The sequence below is a fragment of the Phocoena phocoena genome, chromosome 7 (assembly GCF_963924675.1).
Source record: "Phocoena phocoena chromosome 7, mPhoPho1.1, whole genome shotgun sequence".
Lineage (NCBI taxonomy): Eukaryota > Metazoa > Chordata > Mammalia > Artiodactyla > Phocoenidae > Phocoena > Phocoena phocoena.
This window is the reverse complement of record NC_089225.1, coordinates 5,230,591-5,250,107: the sequence shown is the minus strand read 5'-3', so window position 1 is coordinate 5,250,107 and position 19,517 is coordinate 5,230,591. Positions and strand designations below refer to the sequence as shown.

Sequence of the window (19,517 nt, the reverse complement as noted above, 5' to 3'; positions counted from 1 at the left end):
TTGCTTGTGCTTTCAGAGTTACATCTAAGAAACTGTTGCTTAATCCCAGGTCACAAAGATTTACTCCAGTGTTTTCTTCTAGGTCTTTCACAGTTTAAAACTCTTACATTTTACTTCTTAGATTCATTTTGAGTTAGTCTTTGTATATGGTGTGAGGCAGAGTTCCAGCTTTATTCTTTGCATGTAGATATCCAGTTGCCCCAGCACCATTTGTTTTAAAAACCTATTCTTTCCCCCAATGAATGGTCTTTACATCTTTTTCGGAAATCAGTTAACCCTAAATGTGAAGGTTTAATTCTGGGCTCTGAATTTTATTCCATTGGTCTCTGTGTCTGTCCTTAGGCCAGTACCACACTGTCTTATTTACTGTAGCTTTGTAGTAAGTTTTGAAATTAGGAAGTGTGAGTTTTCCAGTTGTGTTCTTCTTTTTCAAGATAGTTTTGGCTATTCTGGGTTCTTTGCCTTTTGGAATCAGCTTGTTAATATCTGCAGAAGAGGCTGCTGGGATTTCAATAGGGATTGCATTAAATCCCTAGATGAATTTGGAAAGATTGCCATCTTAATATTAAGTGTTCTGAACCATGAAAATGGGATGTCTTTCCATTTATATAGGTCTTTAATTTCTTTGAACAATATTTTGTAGTTCTTAGTATACAAGCCTATATAAGATCATGTCATCTGCAAATAAAGTTTTACTTTTTCTTTACAATCTGGATGCCTTTTATATACTTTTTTTGCCTGATTGGAAAAAAATTTTTTTTAATTAATTAATTTATTTTATTATTATTATTTTTTTGTGGTATGCGGGCCTCTCACTGTTGTGGCCTCTCTCGCCGCGGAGCACAGGCTCTGGACGCGTAGGCTCAGCAGCCATGGCTCACGGGCCCAGATGCTCCGCAGCATGTGGGATCTTCCCGGACCGGGGCACGAACCCGTGTCCCCTGCATCAGCAGGTGGACCCTCAACCACTGCGCCACCAGGGAAGCCCTGCAAATTTTTTTAATTACTGATTCAATCTCTTGTTGTAGGTCTGTTTAGATTTTCTATTTTGTCTTGAGTCAGTTTTCAAAGTTTGTGTCTCTTAGGAATTTATCCATTCTATCTAGGTTATCTAATTTTTTGGCATGTAGTTATTCATAGCATTTTCTTATAGTCTTTTTTATTGAATAGTGATGTTTCCTTTATCCTTGCTGATTTCAGTAAGTTGGCTCTTCTCTTTTTTTTTTCCTGGTCAGTCTAGCTGAAAGTTTGTCCATTTGTTGATATTTGTGAAGAACCAGCCATTGGTTTCATTGGTTTTTCTTTATTGTTTTTCTGTTCTCTGTTTCATTTATTTCCATATAACTGTATTTGAAGTCTCTAAGGTAAGTGGTCCTTTTTCCCTAATCCATTTTCAAAGATAGTGCAATTTCATTTCACTGATGTCTCTTCCCAGCCCTCACTCTACACCTAGCTTAGAGTATATTAACAGAGGAATTAAAAGACATGGTCTTCACTTCCAGGGAGCTTATGGTGCCTTAGAGCCTCCTTCCTTTTTAACAACATTTGTCTCTGTGTCTGCCTTAAATATCTCTTATTACAATTGAAGCCTGTTTTCTGGTTCTGTCTTCTTGGGAATTGGGAGACTGGAAACTTGAAGATAGTTACCAAAGGAATTAGCAGCCCTCTTATCATGAGGTTGAATAATTCTAGTTTCTTTAAGTAGAAACCCTTAGGTACTAAGTTGGTGGCAGAGAGAGAGAGAGAAAGAGAGTGTGTGTGCACGTGCGTGTGTATGTGTACATACGTACACACCATATTTTTAACAAATAGGGATCCCTGGAGGAACCAACTCTTGTTGAAGAGACCACACAAAGCACTAAAGAACAGTGCACAGAAGTATAGATCAGATGCAAAGCAGGTTTCTTCCGGGGCCTTCCCTGGTGGTCCAGTGGTTAAGACTCCGTGCTCCCAATGCAGGGGGCCCGGGTTCGATCCTTGGTCAGGGAACTAGATCCTGCATGCCGCAACTAAAAAAAAAAAAAAGATCCCGCCTGCTGCAACTGAAGTTACCACACGCCGCAACGAAGATCTTGCATGCTGCAACTAAGACCAGGTGCAGCCAAATAAATAAATAGATATTTAAAAAAAAAACCCAAAACAAAAACAAAGTAGGTTTTTTCCGTATCTCCCAGAGTTTTTGCTCCTCTTTCTTAGGCTTCCTCCAGTTTCTCTGCACTCCATTGAAAATGCAGAGCCTGAGACTCGTGAGCATGTGGAGCATTGCAGTAACGTGTTAAGCTCCAAGTAGCTCACTGTTAGGGTTAGGTAGGGTCATAAAACCAAGCCTGAGCTAGCCTGGGGTAGAAACTCTTCAATTAGCTAAAGCCAAGCTGCCTTAAGACTTTGTAGTTGTATCCTGTTTTCTGCAAGAAATTAGCAATAATTTAGGCAGTCGGTGCAGGACGTGAATGGTTTTATGCCATTATGGAGCCATTAAATTCATCTTGGACGTTTGCATTTAGAATAGCAATATTTTCAGCTATATTCCAAAGGCCAAGATGAATTTGCATTGCTCTCTGATGTTTTTCTGATCTTTCTCTCTTTTCTCATATGAGCTAATCCTTGTAGGATTGTTTTATCTGTCTTCTCCATTATTTGCTTTTAGATCTGTTCATTCATTTGGCAGTTTTACCTTACATGCTTTTTTCCCAGTACTCCTCTTGTAGATTAGCATCTTATCCTCTCTGTACTTTTGGAATATTCTCCTTATTGTTTTTTTCTGTGTCCTTTTTCCTGACTCTCCTTCCAACCCATCGTAGTTTCTAAAATTGTGTACTCTTGTTAACTACCAGCACAATCAAGATACAGAGCACATCCATCACTCCAAAAGGTTCTGTCATGCCCCTTTGCAGGTAACCCCTCCTCCTCCCCCTGGCCCCAGGCAACAGGTGATCTGCTTTTTATCCCTATAGTTTTGCCTCTTACTGAATTTTTCATAAATGTGATCATATGGTATGTTGCCCTTTATGTCTGGTTTCATTCACTTTGCATAATGCATTTCAGATTCATCCATGTTGTTGCATGTATCAGTACTTTGTTTCTTTTTAATGCTGAGTGGTCTTCAAGTCATTTAATTTTGATATTGCAGGTGGACAGCGTAGTGGCTGCTGAGTATGAGCTGGAGTACCTGTTACTGGAAGGTCACTGCTATGACATCACCACCGGCCAGCCCCCACGGGGACTGCAGTTTACCTTAGGAACTTCAGCCCAGCCAGTCATCGTGGACACTATTGTTATGGCTAATCTGGTAAACAATCAGTGCATCCGGTGGTGATACTCAGTCATGTTAATTGGGGCACTGCGATTTATGATAGAGCAATTAGCATTCTGAACATGAGGGAGATTAAAATTCATCATGGACTGAATTTGTCTTTTTAAGACAACTTTCTTTTCCTTTTTAAGACAACTTTAAAAAACTTTTTCTTTTAAGACAACTTAAAAGAAAACATGCTAGAATATTCTACTCTAACCAGATTGGCTCCTGAAAAAGTATTGCTTATGAGCCGACAGCGTTTTTCCCTTCTTTCTCTTTTTTCCTTTTGAGGTTTGAAGCTTATTCACACATCATGTGTTGCTTCTTCACTGAAGTACAGCTAAAGGGCAGGCTTCTTGGCTTGACGGGCCAGTATTTTGCTAGTGTTTCTAATATGTAGATTTTAAGAGAGTTGCATTCGTTTGTTAACCATCTTATTTAAAATAAAGGGGACTGATATTTCAGAAAAAGAAATAACTGTCCCTCAGAAACAGCATTTTGATGTTTTTAAGAGCACTAAAATTTGTCTTGTCTTCTTGTCCTAGGGCTATTTTCAGTTAAAAGCCAACCCAGGAGCTTGGATTCTCAGACTAAGGAAGGGACGTTCTGAAGACATTTATAGAATCTACAGGTAGGATTAAATGATGAAGGTACATTTTTTTTTTATAACATTCTGCAGTGAGAATCAGCTTGAATTGAATACTACACTGGCAATTACCCAGGCAATAAGAATTTAATTTGCAGTTGTATGTGTGATGAAACGGTGCTTTTCTAGGAAATTAAATGTGGGAGACTTGTCAGGGTATAATTGGATAACAAGCAGTGTAAATACTAACAATATATATAGTCAAGTTTGACTCTTCGGTCATTCTTTCGTGCTAACAGTATCCCAGGATGAAATCATTCTGTCACTGTGATGAAAACCGTAGGCAGATGAGAAAGTGAGTCATTTCAAGAAAGGAGAAAAGAAATGAAGAACAGTCAGACTTTTCAACTCTGGATAGTATATTTCTCTACCCTGAGTGAGTTGCAGATTGACAAGACATGTAATTGGCCATGGAACCTTGGTGCGAGCACTTGTCTTTCCAGGTCTGAGGTGGTACAGAAGGTACTCCCAGAGCATCGTCGGTAGCCTGCTTTTTGCTTTAAGATTTGCTACAAGTGACTCTTAGTTTAAAAATATTACACTGCCTTTTAAAAAGGTGTGATCTAAGTGAGAAGACTTCTTGCCAATTCATTTCGGGAATGGTTTCCATTAGAGTTTATTTGAAAACATCATCCTGTTGTGTCTTCATTGTAGCTTCATAGTCTTTACTGACCCACATGAAAGCTTTGTGGATTTCTGCATATTTCTTACCAAGGAAGTAGAAGATTTTTGTATTACAGTAAAATCTTCATTGTACATAGTAGGGTTTTCGCCTATTAATGTTTTCCCCAAAAGCTTATGTGTTGTCTTTCTAAACTCCGTCCCTGCTGTGTGCCCTTTTCCTGGCCAGGCCTCCTACGGTGGCCAGCACCTCACAGTCGCGGGCCCTCTTCCTCCTTTGCTTCCCAGGCTCTGGAATGTTTCATGCTCCCTGTCAGGACCTCACCTTTGCCTGAGAACTTTGCTCTCTGCTGGATGACAGTGAATCCAGTGAATTCTTATTCTATCGTGGCTTTCTGTAGTTATCACCTTAAAATTTGGTGACTGGTAATTTTAGGCATTACAGTTGATTAGTAGGGAAATACTGTTTTCAGTTTTTCCTCCTCTGCCCTGTCTGCTTGCAGACAGAGCTCGTTAGAGTTCTTCCTCCAGAGGATGGGCGCCAGATTGAGTGCAGGGCCTAGGCTTGGCTGTGTGCCTCCAGGAAGGACAGAGTAGAAGCGTTTACAGAACTCTGAAGTAGAGCCATGTCTTGCTGCTTGTCCATTACAGAGCAGTAGTGATGCGTTTCCGGGGACGGTGCGGGGACCCAGGCCCCCAGGCGCTCCTTTATCGAAGGGCGCCGTGCTTGGCTCAGACCTCGTGAACACAGACAGTGGTTCCGTGCTCACGATGTGCTTGCCAGCACCGGGAGCCTCTCACTCTATGGAAGGTCATTCGAAGAGGGACTCAAGAAGGACGTTTGGGCTGTGACCGATTGGCACACTCAACGTGTAAGGATAGAGATTTTGACAAGTGCTTCTGCGTAGCTTTGAAGGGGTTTCCTGCAGATTGTGAGAAAATAATTTGTTCAGAAATCACATAAAGACGATGGACAGATATGGGGGGTTGATATCAGACCATTTACTGCATTTTGAGGCCTGTGGTTTGTGACATCCATCTTTCCTTCCTTCCTTCCTTTTCTAAGTCACGACGGTACAGATTCTCCACCTGATGCCGCTGAAGTTGTTGTTGTCCTCAGCAACTTCAAAAGCAAAATCATTAAAGTGAAGGTGAGTTTGGTATATTAAGGCAGCCACTCTATTAAAGTTAGTGAAAGTAGCAGTAACTTGGTATTTAGTAGCTGTTATGTAAAAATACGTATCTTGAAACCAGCCCCAAACTATGTGAGGTGATGGAATGTATTAACTCCAGAAATTGTGCTGTTATTATATATTCACAATATATACCTATACCAAGTCATCACGTTGTATACCTTAAATTTACAAGTGTTACTTGTTCATTACATCTCAGTAAAGCTGAAGGAAAAAGAAAGAAACCAGCCCAAGACTTTAATTCACCTTTGGAATTTTACTGTAGCGTTTATAGGAATGCGCTTGAAATGCAAAATGTCTTTTTTAAATATGAGTTTGTGGCTTTCTTCACCTGAGAGATTGCACCTTTTGGGTTATCTCAGTGAGCAGTACAAGTCTCGTTTTACATCAGATGATTTCATAGATACTGCTTGCTTGTACAGCCACAGTTCACATTATTATTCATGATTTTATTCTCAGAAGACTGGAAAGAATGCCAATGAGAATTTCAACACCAGTAATAAATGGTAGCGTTATTTAATTTCTTTTCACTTCTGCTTTCTGTTCTCAGAATTTTGAAGTTCCTAGTGCCTTAAATTCAAGTAAAAGATATTATGGGATAAATAATCATTATACACAGTAAAACTGAACGCAGACGGCACACGGTTGAGCAGAAAAATGATCCCTGTGCTGTCGAGAAGATTCGACCCCTGTTTGTACTAGTCAGCCCTGGTACAAGGCTGTCACGTGAGATGACTCCTTCCTGACAGTTAGAGCTCGTGTGTGCTGCCCTCTTTCCCTAGAACTAGCGGTTAGCGTGCTGAATTGTGCTTCTGATTTTACTCAGACCATAAGGTTCTCTGCCCGTTTTTCAAACCGAAAACAGTTATTGTCTAATTAAAAGAGGTTGCTATCTCCTCACTCAAGATTTTCATGTGATATGATGAGCACAGTTTGTTGAATACGTCTGGACTCGGGGCGGATTGTACCTGCTGGCGGGATCATTCCCTCCCTAGTGCTGACAGTGTTCACAGTGTACGTCCGGTGAAGATCATCTAATGCCTATTAGACCCAGTAGGGGGAATCAGATCCATCACGTGTGACTGATTGCAGGTTCAGAAGAAGGCAGACATGGTGAATGAAGACTTGCTGAGCGACGGAACTAATGAGAATGAATCTGGATTTTGGGACTCCTTCAAATGGTACACTGGCATCATAAAGAAATAATGTTTTTAAGGAAAAACTGATACATAAGCACCATCCCTCCCTTCTCTTGAGTATAATAATCCTGTTTGGGCTTTTCAGATTCTGCTCTGTGCAATCTTGCACTTGTACTTAGAGTAGATGAGTGTTCCCCACTGATTAATTGAAAGAGGTTATCGTCCCCTCATGGTGGGGTTACTTCTGTGCCCTAGTTCTTGACTGCTGTTGGATTTTGTCTGCTATTTGGAGAGCTGAGTGGTAATTGCTCAGTTAACCTTCCATTGTATGTCTTGCATTCTGTGGACTAGCCTGTGTCCAGTCTTCTCCTGAAGCTACACGAGGCCCTGTGGGCAGCCTCCCTCTCGTTGGGCAGCCATCCCCACCTCTTGTCCTGTGGGCTGCTTTTGCGGGCCTTGCGCTCTCGGGAAGGAACAGGGATGGGGAAGCACCGTCTCCTTCCTTCTCCGCTTAAAGGGCAGTGTGTCTGTACCAGTGTTTCAAGTGTTCTTGTTTTTACCTTTCTTGTTACAGGGGCTTTACGGGAGGACAGAAGACTGAGGAAGTGAAACAAGAGAAAGATGACATCATTAATATTTTCTCTGTCGCATCTGGTCATCTCTATGAAAGATTTCTTCGGTGAGTCATGTTGGTTATTTCAGAATGTATGCATGACTTTGTTACGGGACTCTTATTTAGGGAGTACGTGTTTTATGGGATTCTGCCTGTTACACTTCTGTGTATTTGACACACTCTAAGGACTGTGACTAGATTACCATATATAATTGTATTTGTTTTGATCCAGCCAGCCTCATGAAGGGGAGCTAAATGCATCTGTGTACCTATTACAAGGCTATAAACATGTTTCAGTATCACTGTGCACACATCATAAGGAGTGGTGTTTAATTGTCCACCAAGCATCGCTTAAACCGGAAATTAGGAGGTTAACACAGAGATTAGAGGTAGAATAGGGCCATGGACCTGCCTTCTGAAGATTCATAGGATGTTAGAGCCAGGAGGGATCTTAATTCCGTTTTATAGACAGGCTGAGATTCAGAGGGTGGAAGGATTCGCCTGAGGTCACACAGCCAGAGTGGAGGAGAGGCACAGGCTTGGGCTGGTTGACACAGCCGTCGCCAGGGGGAAGGCCCTCAGGGCGTCTTGTTGTCAGTGGTCAGGAAGGCCTTTGCCTGAGAGTAACTTTCCTAATGCCAGGGTTCTTTTTCCTTGTAATTTTCCACTACAAATCTAGTCAAGATGTCATTTTACTCATGTTAAGCCCTCATATTCCCAAGAAATAATATCTGACCTAGAATAGTAATGTCAGATGTCAATAACAACTGAATTTAATTAAATTCCTTGACTCAAAATTTGCTTTTGTTTGTTTCCAAAGTAGGGAATCCTGAAGCTGTAACCACTTGCCATCCCCTTACCTCGCCCCGCTCTCCTCCCTGGCAGGCCTCGTCCAGGCCGTGGGGGGCAGTGCCGTGACGCAGAGCCACCGGGCTCTTCCACCTTCTTTTTAGGGTGATGTCGTTAGCTAAGCACAGCCTCCAGGATACATTTGTACCCTAACTAACGTGTCAGTTCATGAAGCAGTTTATTTAAAGCTGTAACGTAATCAAAACATGTGCCTCTATCAGTTTGGTATATTACTATAGGTAATAAGTATTCCTTCTTTCCCATCCAGTGATAACACTGTAAAGATGAATAAGGGCAGTTTTCCATTGTCCCCTACTCAGGGTCTCTCTTTGCCTAATTGAGCCACCAGTTTAGCTCTGCCACAAAGAACACTGAGTGGTCTCTTGATGGACTCTCCTTGGTTTTGTTGAGATTGAAAAGATTTGGACAATTGTTATTATTATTTGCTTTTGTTTGACAGCATAATGATGCTATCAGTACTGAAGAATACCAAGACTCCTGTGAAATTCTGGTTCTTGAAGAATTACTTGTCCCCCACGTTTAAGGTTTGTTTCTCAGGCTTTGAAAAGGAAAACATTCCTAGTAAGGACATACGTACAGTGTGATATACTTTTTGCTACTTCTACGTTATGTGTATGATTTAAAAATTTTCCTTGTATTTGGTTACCCTGATTGACCCACATAATTCAATGTTGATTATTCTTCCAGACTGGTCTGTTTGGGGGGAATAGTTGTTATAAAACTGAACACAAAATTATGACTTATTTGAAGCTTGGGTAACATAGGAGGAGAGTCTGTATCTTTTGTTTTCATGGAGTAACAGTCCTCCTCTGAGCGTGCATGTCCTTGTTTAATTAGAAAGCACAGTACAGGTTTCCAGTGAGAAGGATGGTTAGTTCTGTCATGAACAACTACCCAGTGATCTGTGGAAGTAAAGGATCATCTGTGCAAAACAAAAACACGCTTGGAAAGTTTTCCGCTTTATATCAGTTAGTATTTGTCATCTAAATTGATTTATTTGCATCTTTGTTGTTGTTCTTCTTCAAGCAGCTTTTAATGTACTCAGTAATATCTCTCCGAGAGAAGTGATTCACTTCTGGTCCCCTGAAAGTACTTACATGTAGAATCTGAAAGACTTAATGGCAGCAACCTTGTTCAGAGTACTTGGGTTTGCTGTGTCATTCCCCGGGCTAGACCTAGTGGTGAGAAAGGCTTAAAATCAAGCTCAAAAAAATGTTCTACCGAAATCAAGTTTCGACAGATAAAGTCCATTTCCCTTAAACACACAGACACACATACACAAATTAATTATCTAAAAGCCTTCACTTAAAGATTTCTGTCATCTCATGTGGTGATTAGAAGCCATAAAAAATGGGGATTTGACAAAAGTTTATATGTATTCTTTTATGTAGTCACGAGTGAGTCAGGGTCACATTTCTTCGTTAGAGCACTGATACGGTAAATGTGTTTTACTTGTGCCATAATCGTGCTTGGTTGACTTACTTGTTTTTCTTAATCAAAGTAAATGATTGTTGTTCCCTGTATCTCAAAATAGGAGTTTATACCTTACATGGCAAACAAATACAATTTTCAGTATGAGCTTGTTCAGTACAAATGGCCCCGGTGGCTTCATCAGCAGACTGAGAAACAGCGCATCATCTGGGGTTACAAGATCCTCTTCCTGGATGTGCTCTTCCCGCTGGTTGTTGACAAGTTCCTGTTTGTGGATGCCGATCAGGTAAGCTCTTAGCGACTGCGCTTCAGCAGTTTGTATTAAAGGCATTGGACTTCCTTTCCTTTTTTAAATGATTTTATCTTTCCAATTATGGAAAAATACATGCTTAGTTTACATTATTTAGAGTATGTGGAAATGTATCACCCAGATGTGATCACTTTTAAAATTTGTATTCGACATATCTCCTTTTCATCTTTGTTCCTGTTGCCTCTTTTACACAGTTGTGATTGCATTGTGTATGCGGTTTTGTATCTTAAATTTAGTTCATTTAACATACAAACTAACAATTGGAAAATTCATCAGTTTAGCACAGTGCTTGCCATCATCTCCAATTATTTGCTCAAAAGCTAGGAGTTATTGACAAGGGTAAGCGAGAGGAAGTGCAAGTAGGTAGTCTTGATAATGTGGAACTCTTCAGAAGGTCATCCTGCTGTCAAGATTTGACTTAATTAAAAGGAACACACTTAATTTTAGAAAATTAAGATTTCTAATTTTAGAAATTTTAGAGCATACAAACTCAAAAAGTGTAAATGTACTTCTACCCTACAGCCTTTCTCCTTATCCTGAGCTGGCTGAAACCTGAGTTCCTCATCTGAATGGAAGTGATGTAATGTGTGCAAGTCATTTGGACAGAGCTTCATCCAGCTCTTGGGAATTCTGCCCCCTCTGGCTCACTTACATCGCAACTGGCTCAACCTGAAGCACGCTTTCCTAGTTCTAATATAATCACACTTAATCCTTGCTGAGCACTTACTGTGTGCCAGGCGTCATTCCCCATCGTTCCCCGTTAGTTCATGTAATCCTCCCAACAACCCTGTGAGATCTCCATTTTAGATGAGGAAACTGAGTCACAGAGAGGCTGTGCAATGTATCAATTATGAATTTGTTTTATTTCTGCTTTTTTTTTTTTGAATGCTTGGAAATACTTTGTGCCAAGCACCAGGCTAAGCGTCTTGACATGCTAGTGAGGGCGGTCAGCCTAATCAGTGGAGGAAGCGAGGCTCGAGCCGGGTCTCCTGCCTGTGCCGCTGAGCCCTGAGCTCCCTGCTGTATCTCCTGGACCCTGTTGTCTGCATGGTTGTTTAACAGATGACTGTGATCCTCTCTTCTTCAGATTGTGCGAACAGATTTGAAAGAGCTGCGAGATTTCAGTTTGGACGGTGCTCCCTATGGTTACACTCCTTTCTGTGACAGCCGCAGGGAGATGGACGGCTACAGGTTCTGGAAGTCAGGCTACTGGGCCAGTCACTTATCCGGGCGGAAGTATCATATCAGGTGCCAAAGAAGGAGTGCTTCTAATGCTGTTGTTTGATGTTCTTTATAAGTAATTTTGTATGTTTAAAGTTATGAATAGGTAATACATTAATGTGGTTCAGAAATAAAAATTATAAACAATACACAGTGAAAAGAAACCTTCCCCATTCTGTCTCCCTTCTTCCCAGTTCCCACTCCCACAACAGATAAAATCCTCTATTAATTTACTGTGTGTCCTTCCAGACTTTCTTAATTCTTAGGTAAACAACTGTGACTTCTTTTTTACACAAAATATATACTATCCTATTTATAGTTTTGTGCCTTGCTTTTTTTACTTGATGTCTCTAGTAGACTTTATATCCACATGTGGAGAGAGACCTTTTTCCTTTTTACATCAACATATTATTCCAGTATATATATTATTTATGGTCTCCCTATGACGTACAATGTTGTAGTGAATAATTAAATACATAATTGTGTATATTTCAAGTATATCTGTAGGACAAATTCCTAGAACTCCTAGGTTAAACAGTGAATGTGTCTGTTGGGCATTTGTTGCTTTTCTACATTATCTTCTCTGGGCAGAGTGTGATTTAGAGAGTAGGGGGATATGTAGGAAGCAGCATGTGTAGAGATAAATGTTGGGGTGTGGTGATTTCAGTATTGTACTTTATGTTCTTGGTCCAAAAGAACTGTAACATTTGGGTGTTTTTTCTTTTCCTATAACATTTAAGACATCATCAGGATATCTTCAACTAATGGTTATCAGTCTTTATTACCAAATCTGCTGACACTTGCTAGGAATCTTTTGTCAGAGATGATTTCCTTTGGAAGGCAGTTACTTAAAGAACAGTGACAAAGTGAGCTTGTGGTACCAGAATATGGATTTTGTAATAACTTCCTTAGCCATCTTTGAAGTAGCACAGACTGACTCTGGGCTCCACTGTAGACCTCAGCTTACCTTTTCAAAGAGAAGCCAGAATGTTTGCCTAGTGATCTGTTCCATTAATCAGTGTGGTTACTTTTCCTGCAATAATCCATGGTTATAACAAATGGATTTTCTCTGTCCAGTGCATTGTATGTCGTGGATCTGAAGAAGTTTAGGAAAATAGCTGCTGGTGACAGACTCAGGGGACAGTACCAAGGTCTGAGTCAGGATCCTAACAGCCTTTCAAATCTTGATCAAGTAAGTGGCCATTGTTTTGGTTAACCGTTTCAGTGATGGGTATACAATGTTGTGTCGGAAAATGAAGTGTAGTATTTGCTTCTCACTTCTCTGTTGGGACAGTGTTTTATGTCTCCATGGAAAGGAATTTGTGTGTGTGTGTGTGTGTGTGTGTGTGTGACATTTTTATCTGTCCTCAAGAGAGGACATAATGGTGAAAAATGTCATGGGCCTGAGGTTGGTTTGGGGAGGGAGATAGAAGGAGGACACTGCCACTCAGAACCATTACCTTATCTTTTCGTTTTGTACCCAGCTAATCTGATCGATTTGTTTCTCTGCCTACTAGGGTCAGTGTATTTCTCTTCTTTAGGAACTAACTAGCTCAGGATTCACAGCATAGAATATAGTATCATAATTTCCCATTTTTTCCCGTATCAGCAACCATGGTGTTTTTTAAGAAGTTTGGATGAGTCACTGTTTATTAATGCTAAACATTTTTTAGAGGTGAGATTATAGTTTGTGTTTTAGATACATAGTTTCACATATTTTGTTTTGCTTAAGTCTGCCTTAAACGTTTTTAAGCATTTGTGATATATAGCACCCATAAAGAAAAGTGAGTGTACAAAACAAAAATTTATAAATATATGCATATTCATATGCATCAGTGAATTACCACAAAGCACATGCCCATGTACTACCACCCAGTTTTAGAAATACAACATTACTAGCATCCCAGAAGCCACCCTCTTTAACGGAAGTATCCAGCATCCTGACTTTTGTGGTAATCCCTCCATTGCTTTTCTGTATTGAATTACTACTTACACACGTATCCTTAAACACTCTAGTTTTACCTGTTTTTTTCTGCCTGTCTCAGTGGGATTATGCAAGATGTACTCTTTTGAGTCTAACTTCTTCTGCTTAATGTTATGTTAGTGAGATTCATCCGTATTGTTGTGTGAAGTGGTAGTATGTTTTGTTTATTGTACATTTGGGTTGTTTTCCATTTTTGTCTTCTACAAATAATGCTGCTGTGATCATCATTTATGCACATGTCTTGGTTGATGCACATGTATACGTATTTCAATTGTGTGTACAACTACAAGTTGAATTGCTGGGTCATCAGATTGGTCCATCTTTATCTTTACTAGATAATTCCAAACAGTTTTCCAAAGTAGTTCTGATTTATACTCCCATCAGCAGCATAAGAATTCCTGACGCTCTATGTAATTTTGAGTAATACTTATTGTTACTCTTAAATTGTTAGATGTGAGCTGGCAGCCCATGTGGCTTTCAGTTAGAGAGTTTAATTCCTTTACATATAATGTAATTATTAGTGTGGTAGGATTTACATCTGCCAATTTCCTACTTGTTTTCTATATGTCTTTTGTGTTTCTCAGTTCCTCCATTACTGCCTTCATTAATAGATATTTTAATTCCCCTCTTGTTTCTTTCACTATGTACATGGAGATTTTCCAGGGTTTTTTTTTTTGTTCTAGCCCAGTTGCTCTAGTCTGAGAAAGTATTGTGTATGATCTCAGCCATTTGAAGTTTGTTGAGCTTTGCTTGTTGAGCTGACCCAGATATGATCAGTTTTGGTAAACATTTCAACTGGTTTCATATTCTGCAGATGTTAGGTGTAATGTTTTTCTATGTATGTCCATTAGGTGAGGTTTAGTGCTATGTTGTTGTGTGTGTTTTGTCTGTGTGTTTTTCTATTAGTTACTGAGAGAATTGTGCAATCTCTTTCCGTATTGTGAAATCTTTCTTGTCTTTGGTTTTGTCAAATTTTGCTTGATGTGCTTAGAGACTGTATCATTCAGTGCCTAAAAACTTAGAAGTCATATATATGTCTGACAAATTAACCTTTTATTATCTCTGTTAATGCTTTTTGGGCAGGGGCTTAAAGTGTGCTTCATCTAGTATTAGTGCAGCTATGCTGCTTTTCCTTTTAGTTAGTGTTACATGGTATATTTTTTTATCCTTCTGTTCTCAATCATTCTTTTTTTTTTTTTTTTTTTTTTGTGGTATGCGGGCCTCTCACTGTTGTGGCCTCTCCATTGTGGAGCACAGGCTCTGGACGTGCAGGCTCATCGGCCATGGCCCACAGGCCCAGCCGCTTCGCGGCATGTGGGATCCTCCCGGACTGGTGCACGAACCCGTGTCCCCTGCGTCAGCAGGTGGACTCTCAACCACTGCGCCACCAGGGAAGCCCCTCAATCATTCTTTATCCTTATGTTTTAGTTCTGTTTCTTATAAATAGCTTATGTTGGTTTATTTTTTCATGTGGTTGTGACAGTCATTTAATTTGAACATTAGTCCGTTTATAGTTAATGTAATCACCAACAAGTTTGGCTTCTCCATAGTCCTGCTTATTCCATATGTCCTGTATTTCTTTTTTCTCCTGTCAGTTTCTTTCAGATTGATTGAGGATTTTTTCATAATTCCATTTTCCCTCTATTAAACTATACACTTAAAGTAATTTTTTAATGATTAGCCTAGAGATTACAGTATGCATTTCTGACTTTGCAAAGGCTAATGTTAATTAGTGTATTTTACTCATCTCCCAGACAGTGTAAAAACATCAGAACAGTTCTTCTCAAATTTTAGCATATATAAAAAAATCACCTGAAGAACTTATTAAAGCCTTAAGCCCTGGGCCCCATCCCCCACAGGCTGATTCAGTAGGTATATGGTTGGGCCTTAGAATCTGCATTCCTAGCAAACTCTGTGCTGCCAGTCCACAGACTACATTTTGAGTGTCATTGTCTTAGAACTCATTACTCCATTTATCCTTATCTCAACCTAAGTACTTTGTTGCCATGTATTTTAGATCTGTCTATATTTTAAACCCCAGAAGTTATTCTTCTTGTTTAATACAGTCAGTATCTATTTAAATTTGAACTAACATAGTTACCCTTTGGGTTACTCTGCATTCTTCCCTGCATTTCTGGGCTTCCATATTGGATCATTTTCCTTCTGCCTGAAGATGGTCCTTTACTTAGTGTTCACTAGTAACAAATTCAGTTTTTGTTGTCCGAAAGTATCTGTATTTTACCTTGATTATCTTTTACTGTGGTAAAATTTACCATTTTAACTATTTTTAAATGTTCAGTGGGATTAAGTACATTTACAGTGTGCAGCTGTCCATCTCCAGAACTGTTTCATCATCCCAAACAGAAACTCTGTACCCATTAAACAGTTAACACCCCTTTTCTCCTGCCCCCAGCCCCTGGTAACCTCTATTCTATTTTCTGTCAGTATGCATTTGCTTATTCCAGGTACTTTTGGAATCACACAATCTTTTTCCTTTTGTGTTTGTTTTATTTCACTTAGCATAATGTTTTCAAGATTCCTCCATGCTGTAGCATGTATCTAACTTTTCTTCCTGTTAAGATCAAATAATATTTCATTGTATGTATATACATTTTGTTTGGATATTCATCTGTTGATGGACATTTGGCTTATTTCCATCTTTTGACTTGTGAATAATGCCTCTGTGAACATCGGTGTACAAGTATCCGTTTGAGTCTCTGCTTTCAGTTCTTTTGTGTATATACCCAGAAGTGAAATTATTGGATCGTATTGGTTGTTTGTGTCTTTGGACAATGGACCATTTTATTGTGTCAAACGCACAAGTTTTCCTGAGAGAAAAGCTTCAAAGCATAGAGTACAGCTGGCTAGAAAACATGTGGGCTTCATCTACTTGGGATCAAGCCTCAGTAGACAAGGTGGATTCAGAGCTTCCTTAATTTAAGCAAACCCCTGAAGTACAAGAGCCACACTCGACGCTTAATTGGCTTTTAGAAGGCAGTACTGTTTTTCTTAGAATTGCCCTCATGGAGGGAATCTAGGTGCAGGCTGTTAGTGAGTTTTAAGCTAAAGTTTTTCAGATGCTTATTGTGGGTAGATGTTTTATGGATCCTCTAAACTTTGTGGTTTTTAAAAACACCGGAAATAAATATTTTAGTTTCTCTAAGGTTTTTGGTACGGACTCTTTTCTGTTTTAAAAATTTGTGATTGACATGTGATATGTAATGAACAGCTAATTCGCTGTGCATTTATTTAAATTTCCCCTAGGAGTTTATTTCTAAACATTTTCTTTTATATTTTATTGAAGTATAGTTGATTTACAATGTGGTGGTAATTTCTGCTGTAATGCAAAGTGATTCAGTTACACATATGTATATTTTTTCTTTTTCATATTCTTTTCCATTATGGTTTATCACAGGATATTGAATATAGTTCCCTCTGCTCTACAGTAGGACCTTGTTGTTTATTACCCTAGAACTTTAGATTGTTGTGTTTTATCTTCTCTTCCGAACAGGATTTGCCCAATAACATGATCCACCAGGTGCCAATTAAATCACTCCCTCAAGAATGGCTTTGGTGTGAAACATGGTGTGACGATGCCTCTAAGAAAAGGGCAAAAACAATTGATTTGGTAAGTTGTCGGTGGCTCTTTTCTGCATCTTAGTCCTGTCTGATGGATGACTAGATAATTTAGTCTTTCTCTTTAACTGTGTAGTTCAGGGACTGCAGAACTTCTTACAGCAACCTCAGCAGGAAGCCAAATCCTCCAGTGTGTGATGGGGTTGTTTTCACTAGTTAGAATTGGTGAAGTTACCACTGATCTTCCAGATCACTCTGTGCCTTGTAATGTTTCCAGTGTTTCTTTTCCTGCCTTTCAGTAGCGCTCCACAACTTCTTTGCGGAAGCTTTGTACGGCCCACTCACTACCGCACTGCTTCTGCTAATATGGTTTGCTTCCTCAGTATTGTTCTCTTTGTCCAGTAAGGACCTGTAACCCAAGAACAGAAACACCTTTGAATTCTGTGTAGCATACCCTTCCTTCAGCTCAGTTGAAGTGTGTTATTTTGGTTTTCAGTGTAATAATCCAATGACCAAAGAGCCCAAGCTGGAGGCCGCTGTTCGAATTGTCCCAGAGTGGCAGGGCTATGATCAGGAGATCAAACAGCTACAGACACGCTTTCAGGAGGAGAAGGAATCGGGAGCACTCCATAAAGACGCACCGGCACAAGAACCGAGCCGGGAAGGTACGTACAGCCTCTTGGCTTTAGGCAAGCACTTCTCGGCCTGTCTAATTTCTGTTTGTTGCAAAAGCAGAATCATGAATGAAAGGACTAGAAGAAACAGTTATTTAATCCTTCCATCCTGACATCTGCTAGTGTATATTGTTCACTTTCCTCACTCAGTTGGGTTCTAAACAGTGTTTATTAATGCAGTTGCTGCCCATTTTTTCTTCTTTCTTTCTTTTTTTGAAGAAAGACTGCTTTCGTTGTGATTATTGTTATTTAGGTTCATGAGTTTTGTGACACATAAGCCAAACCTGACATTATTTGGGGGATCTCTTGTCAGATTGCTAGTGAATGAACACATTTAGGATCAAGACAGAGAACGTATTGATTTGAAAAAAAGCATTCTGAGGACTAAATCTTCATATAATGTTTCCCCTACTATATGTACATCTCGGATGGTAGCCAATCTAAAAAAATCATTAGAATACAAAAGTGACCTTTTGTAAACCCATTAATAAGCTGGGCTCTGGATTTTAATGTATTCAGCTCAAAACGAATTCTCAAAAAGCAATTATAGAACATGGATCTTGAGTGATTCTGAAGACTATGGCATGATATTAAAATCACAGCTAAAAGGTTGGATATTCACCATAAAAATAATTAAGTTCATGAGTAAAACCTCAAGGATTTCCATAGATAAATGGGCAAAGAATGTAGACATACTGTTTAAATAAGAGGAAAACACAAATATAAATGAATTCGAGGAAGCAGTAATCAAATTAAAGGGATCTATCATGAATACACGCTACATAGAAAAAAGCGTACATATTGATAATGCCATTTGTTGGGGGAGATGGTGATGAACCTGTTGTGGGTGAACCTTGCTGAAGCTTTGTGCGCTAGAACAGTCCTTGTTAGAAGGCAGTCAGTCGATCGTCAGGAGCCATTAAAGTGCTTATATCCTCAGTAATTTCTCTCCCGAGAATTTACCTTGAAAGAAATGATTCAATGCAAGAAGAAAGTTATGTACATGGAGAAATTTATTTTATTATTATTTATAAACCAAAGGCACTAAAAAACAACACCCAAAAATAGAAAATAGTAAATGAGCTACACTGCTACATAGGAAAATGTTTATATGTTACTAAGTGAAAAATGAAGACTCCTGACTAAAAATATGTACATTTTTCCTAGAAGTAAATATTGTACTTGTGAAAACAATATTTAGATGGAGTTAGGGGTATGCAGGTAGTTTCCATGTTCTTAAAAATGTCTTTTTTACTTTGTTTTTGCTTTCAAAATATAACATAAACACACTAAACCAAAGCTCCTAAAAATTTAAAAAGAGAGATACAGCGGAGGTAGGGGCACAAATAATAGGTTTCGTACCAGAAAATGCCTAGGCTGTACTTTTTTTTTTTTTGGCTGTGTCGGGTCTTCGTTGCAACACTCGGGATCTTTCATTTCAGCCTGTGGGCTCTTAGTTGTGACGCGTAGGCTCCAGGGCGCATGGGCTCTGTAGTTGGCGGCACGCTGGCTCAGGCGCACGGGCTTAGTTGCCCCGTGGCATGTGGGATCTTAGTTCCCCGACCAGGGAGCGAACTCGCATCCCCTGCGTTGGAAGGTGGATTCTTCACCACTGGACCACCAGGGAAGTCCCTAGTCTGTACTTTTATAACTTGACAATAATTCCTTTTCTTTTCAATCGTTCTCCTTTTCCGTAGGACCTCAGAAACATGAAGAATTATGATCTTCAGAGGAGGATAGGGAATTACACCATTTGAAGAACACTTTTTATATTAAATGCTAGTTTTTTCCAATCTGTCTATACAACTGCTGATGAACTGGCTGGGCAGGTGTGCCGCACCGTTCATTCTGACCCCTGCACGCTGGCGGCTCTGGATCTCTGGAGTCAAGGCTCCACTGGATTCATACCTCAGAGGAAGACAAGGGGCTGATCTCTGGGGGACT

General features: G+C 39.6%; 1 protein-coding gene across 1 annotated transcript in view; it reads left to right on the top strand.

Moving 5' to 3' along the window:
• UGGT1 (UDP-glucose glycoprotein glucosyltransferase 1) overlaps nucleotides 1-19,296 on the top strand; it is a 106,952-nt gene extending 87,656 nt beyond the window's left edge. The window contains exons 30-41 of the mRNA XM_065880282.1: nucleotides 3,131-3,289; nucleotides 3,841-3,926; nucleotides 5,629-5,713; nucleotides 6,848-6,936; nucleotides 7,469-7,573; nucleotides 8,817-8,901; nucleotides 9,912-10,094; nucleotides 11,206-11,366; nucleotides 12,417-12,531; nucleotides 16,835-16,951; nucleotides 17,396-17,564; nucleotides 19,271-19,296. Coding sequence (XP_065736354.1) covers nucleotides 3,131-3,289; nucleotides 3,841-3,926; nucleotides 5,629-5,713; nucleotides 6,848-6,936; nucleotides 7,469-7,573; nucleotides 8,817-8,901; nucleotides 9,912-10,094; nucleotides 11,206-11,366; nucleotides 12,417-12,531; nucleotides 16,835-16,951; nucleotides 17,396-17,564; nucleotides 19,271-19,296 — 1,380 coding nt within the window. The remainder of the gene's footprint in view (nucleotides 1-3,130; nucleotides 3,290-3,840; nucleotides 3,927-5,628; nucleotides 5,714-6,847; nucleotides 6,937-7,468; nucleotides 7,574-8,816; nucleotides 8,902-9,911; nucleotides 10,095-11,205; nucleotides 11,367-12,416; nucleotides 12,532-16,834; nucleotides 16,952-17,395; nucleotides 17,565-19,270) is intronic.
• The last annotated feature ends 221 nt before the right edge of the window (nucleotides 19,297-19,517 follow it).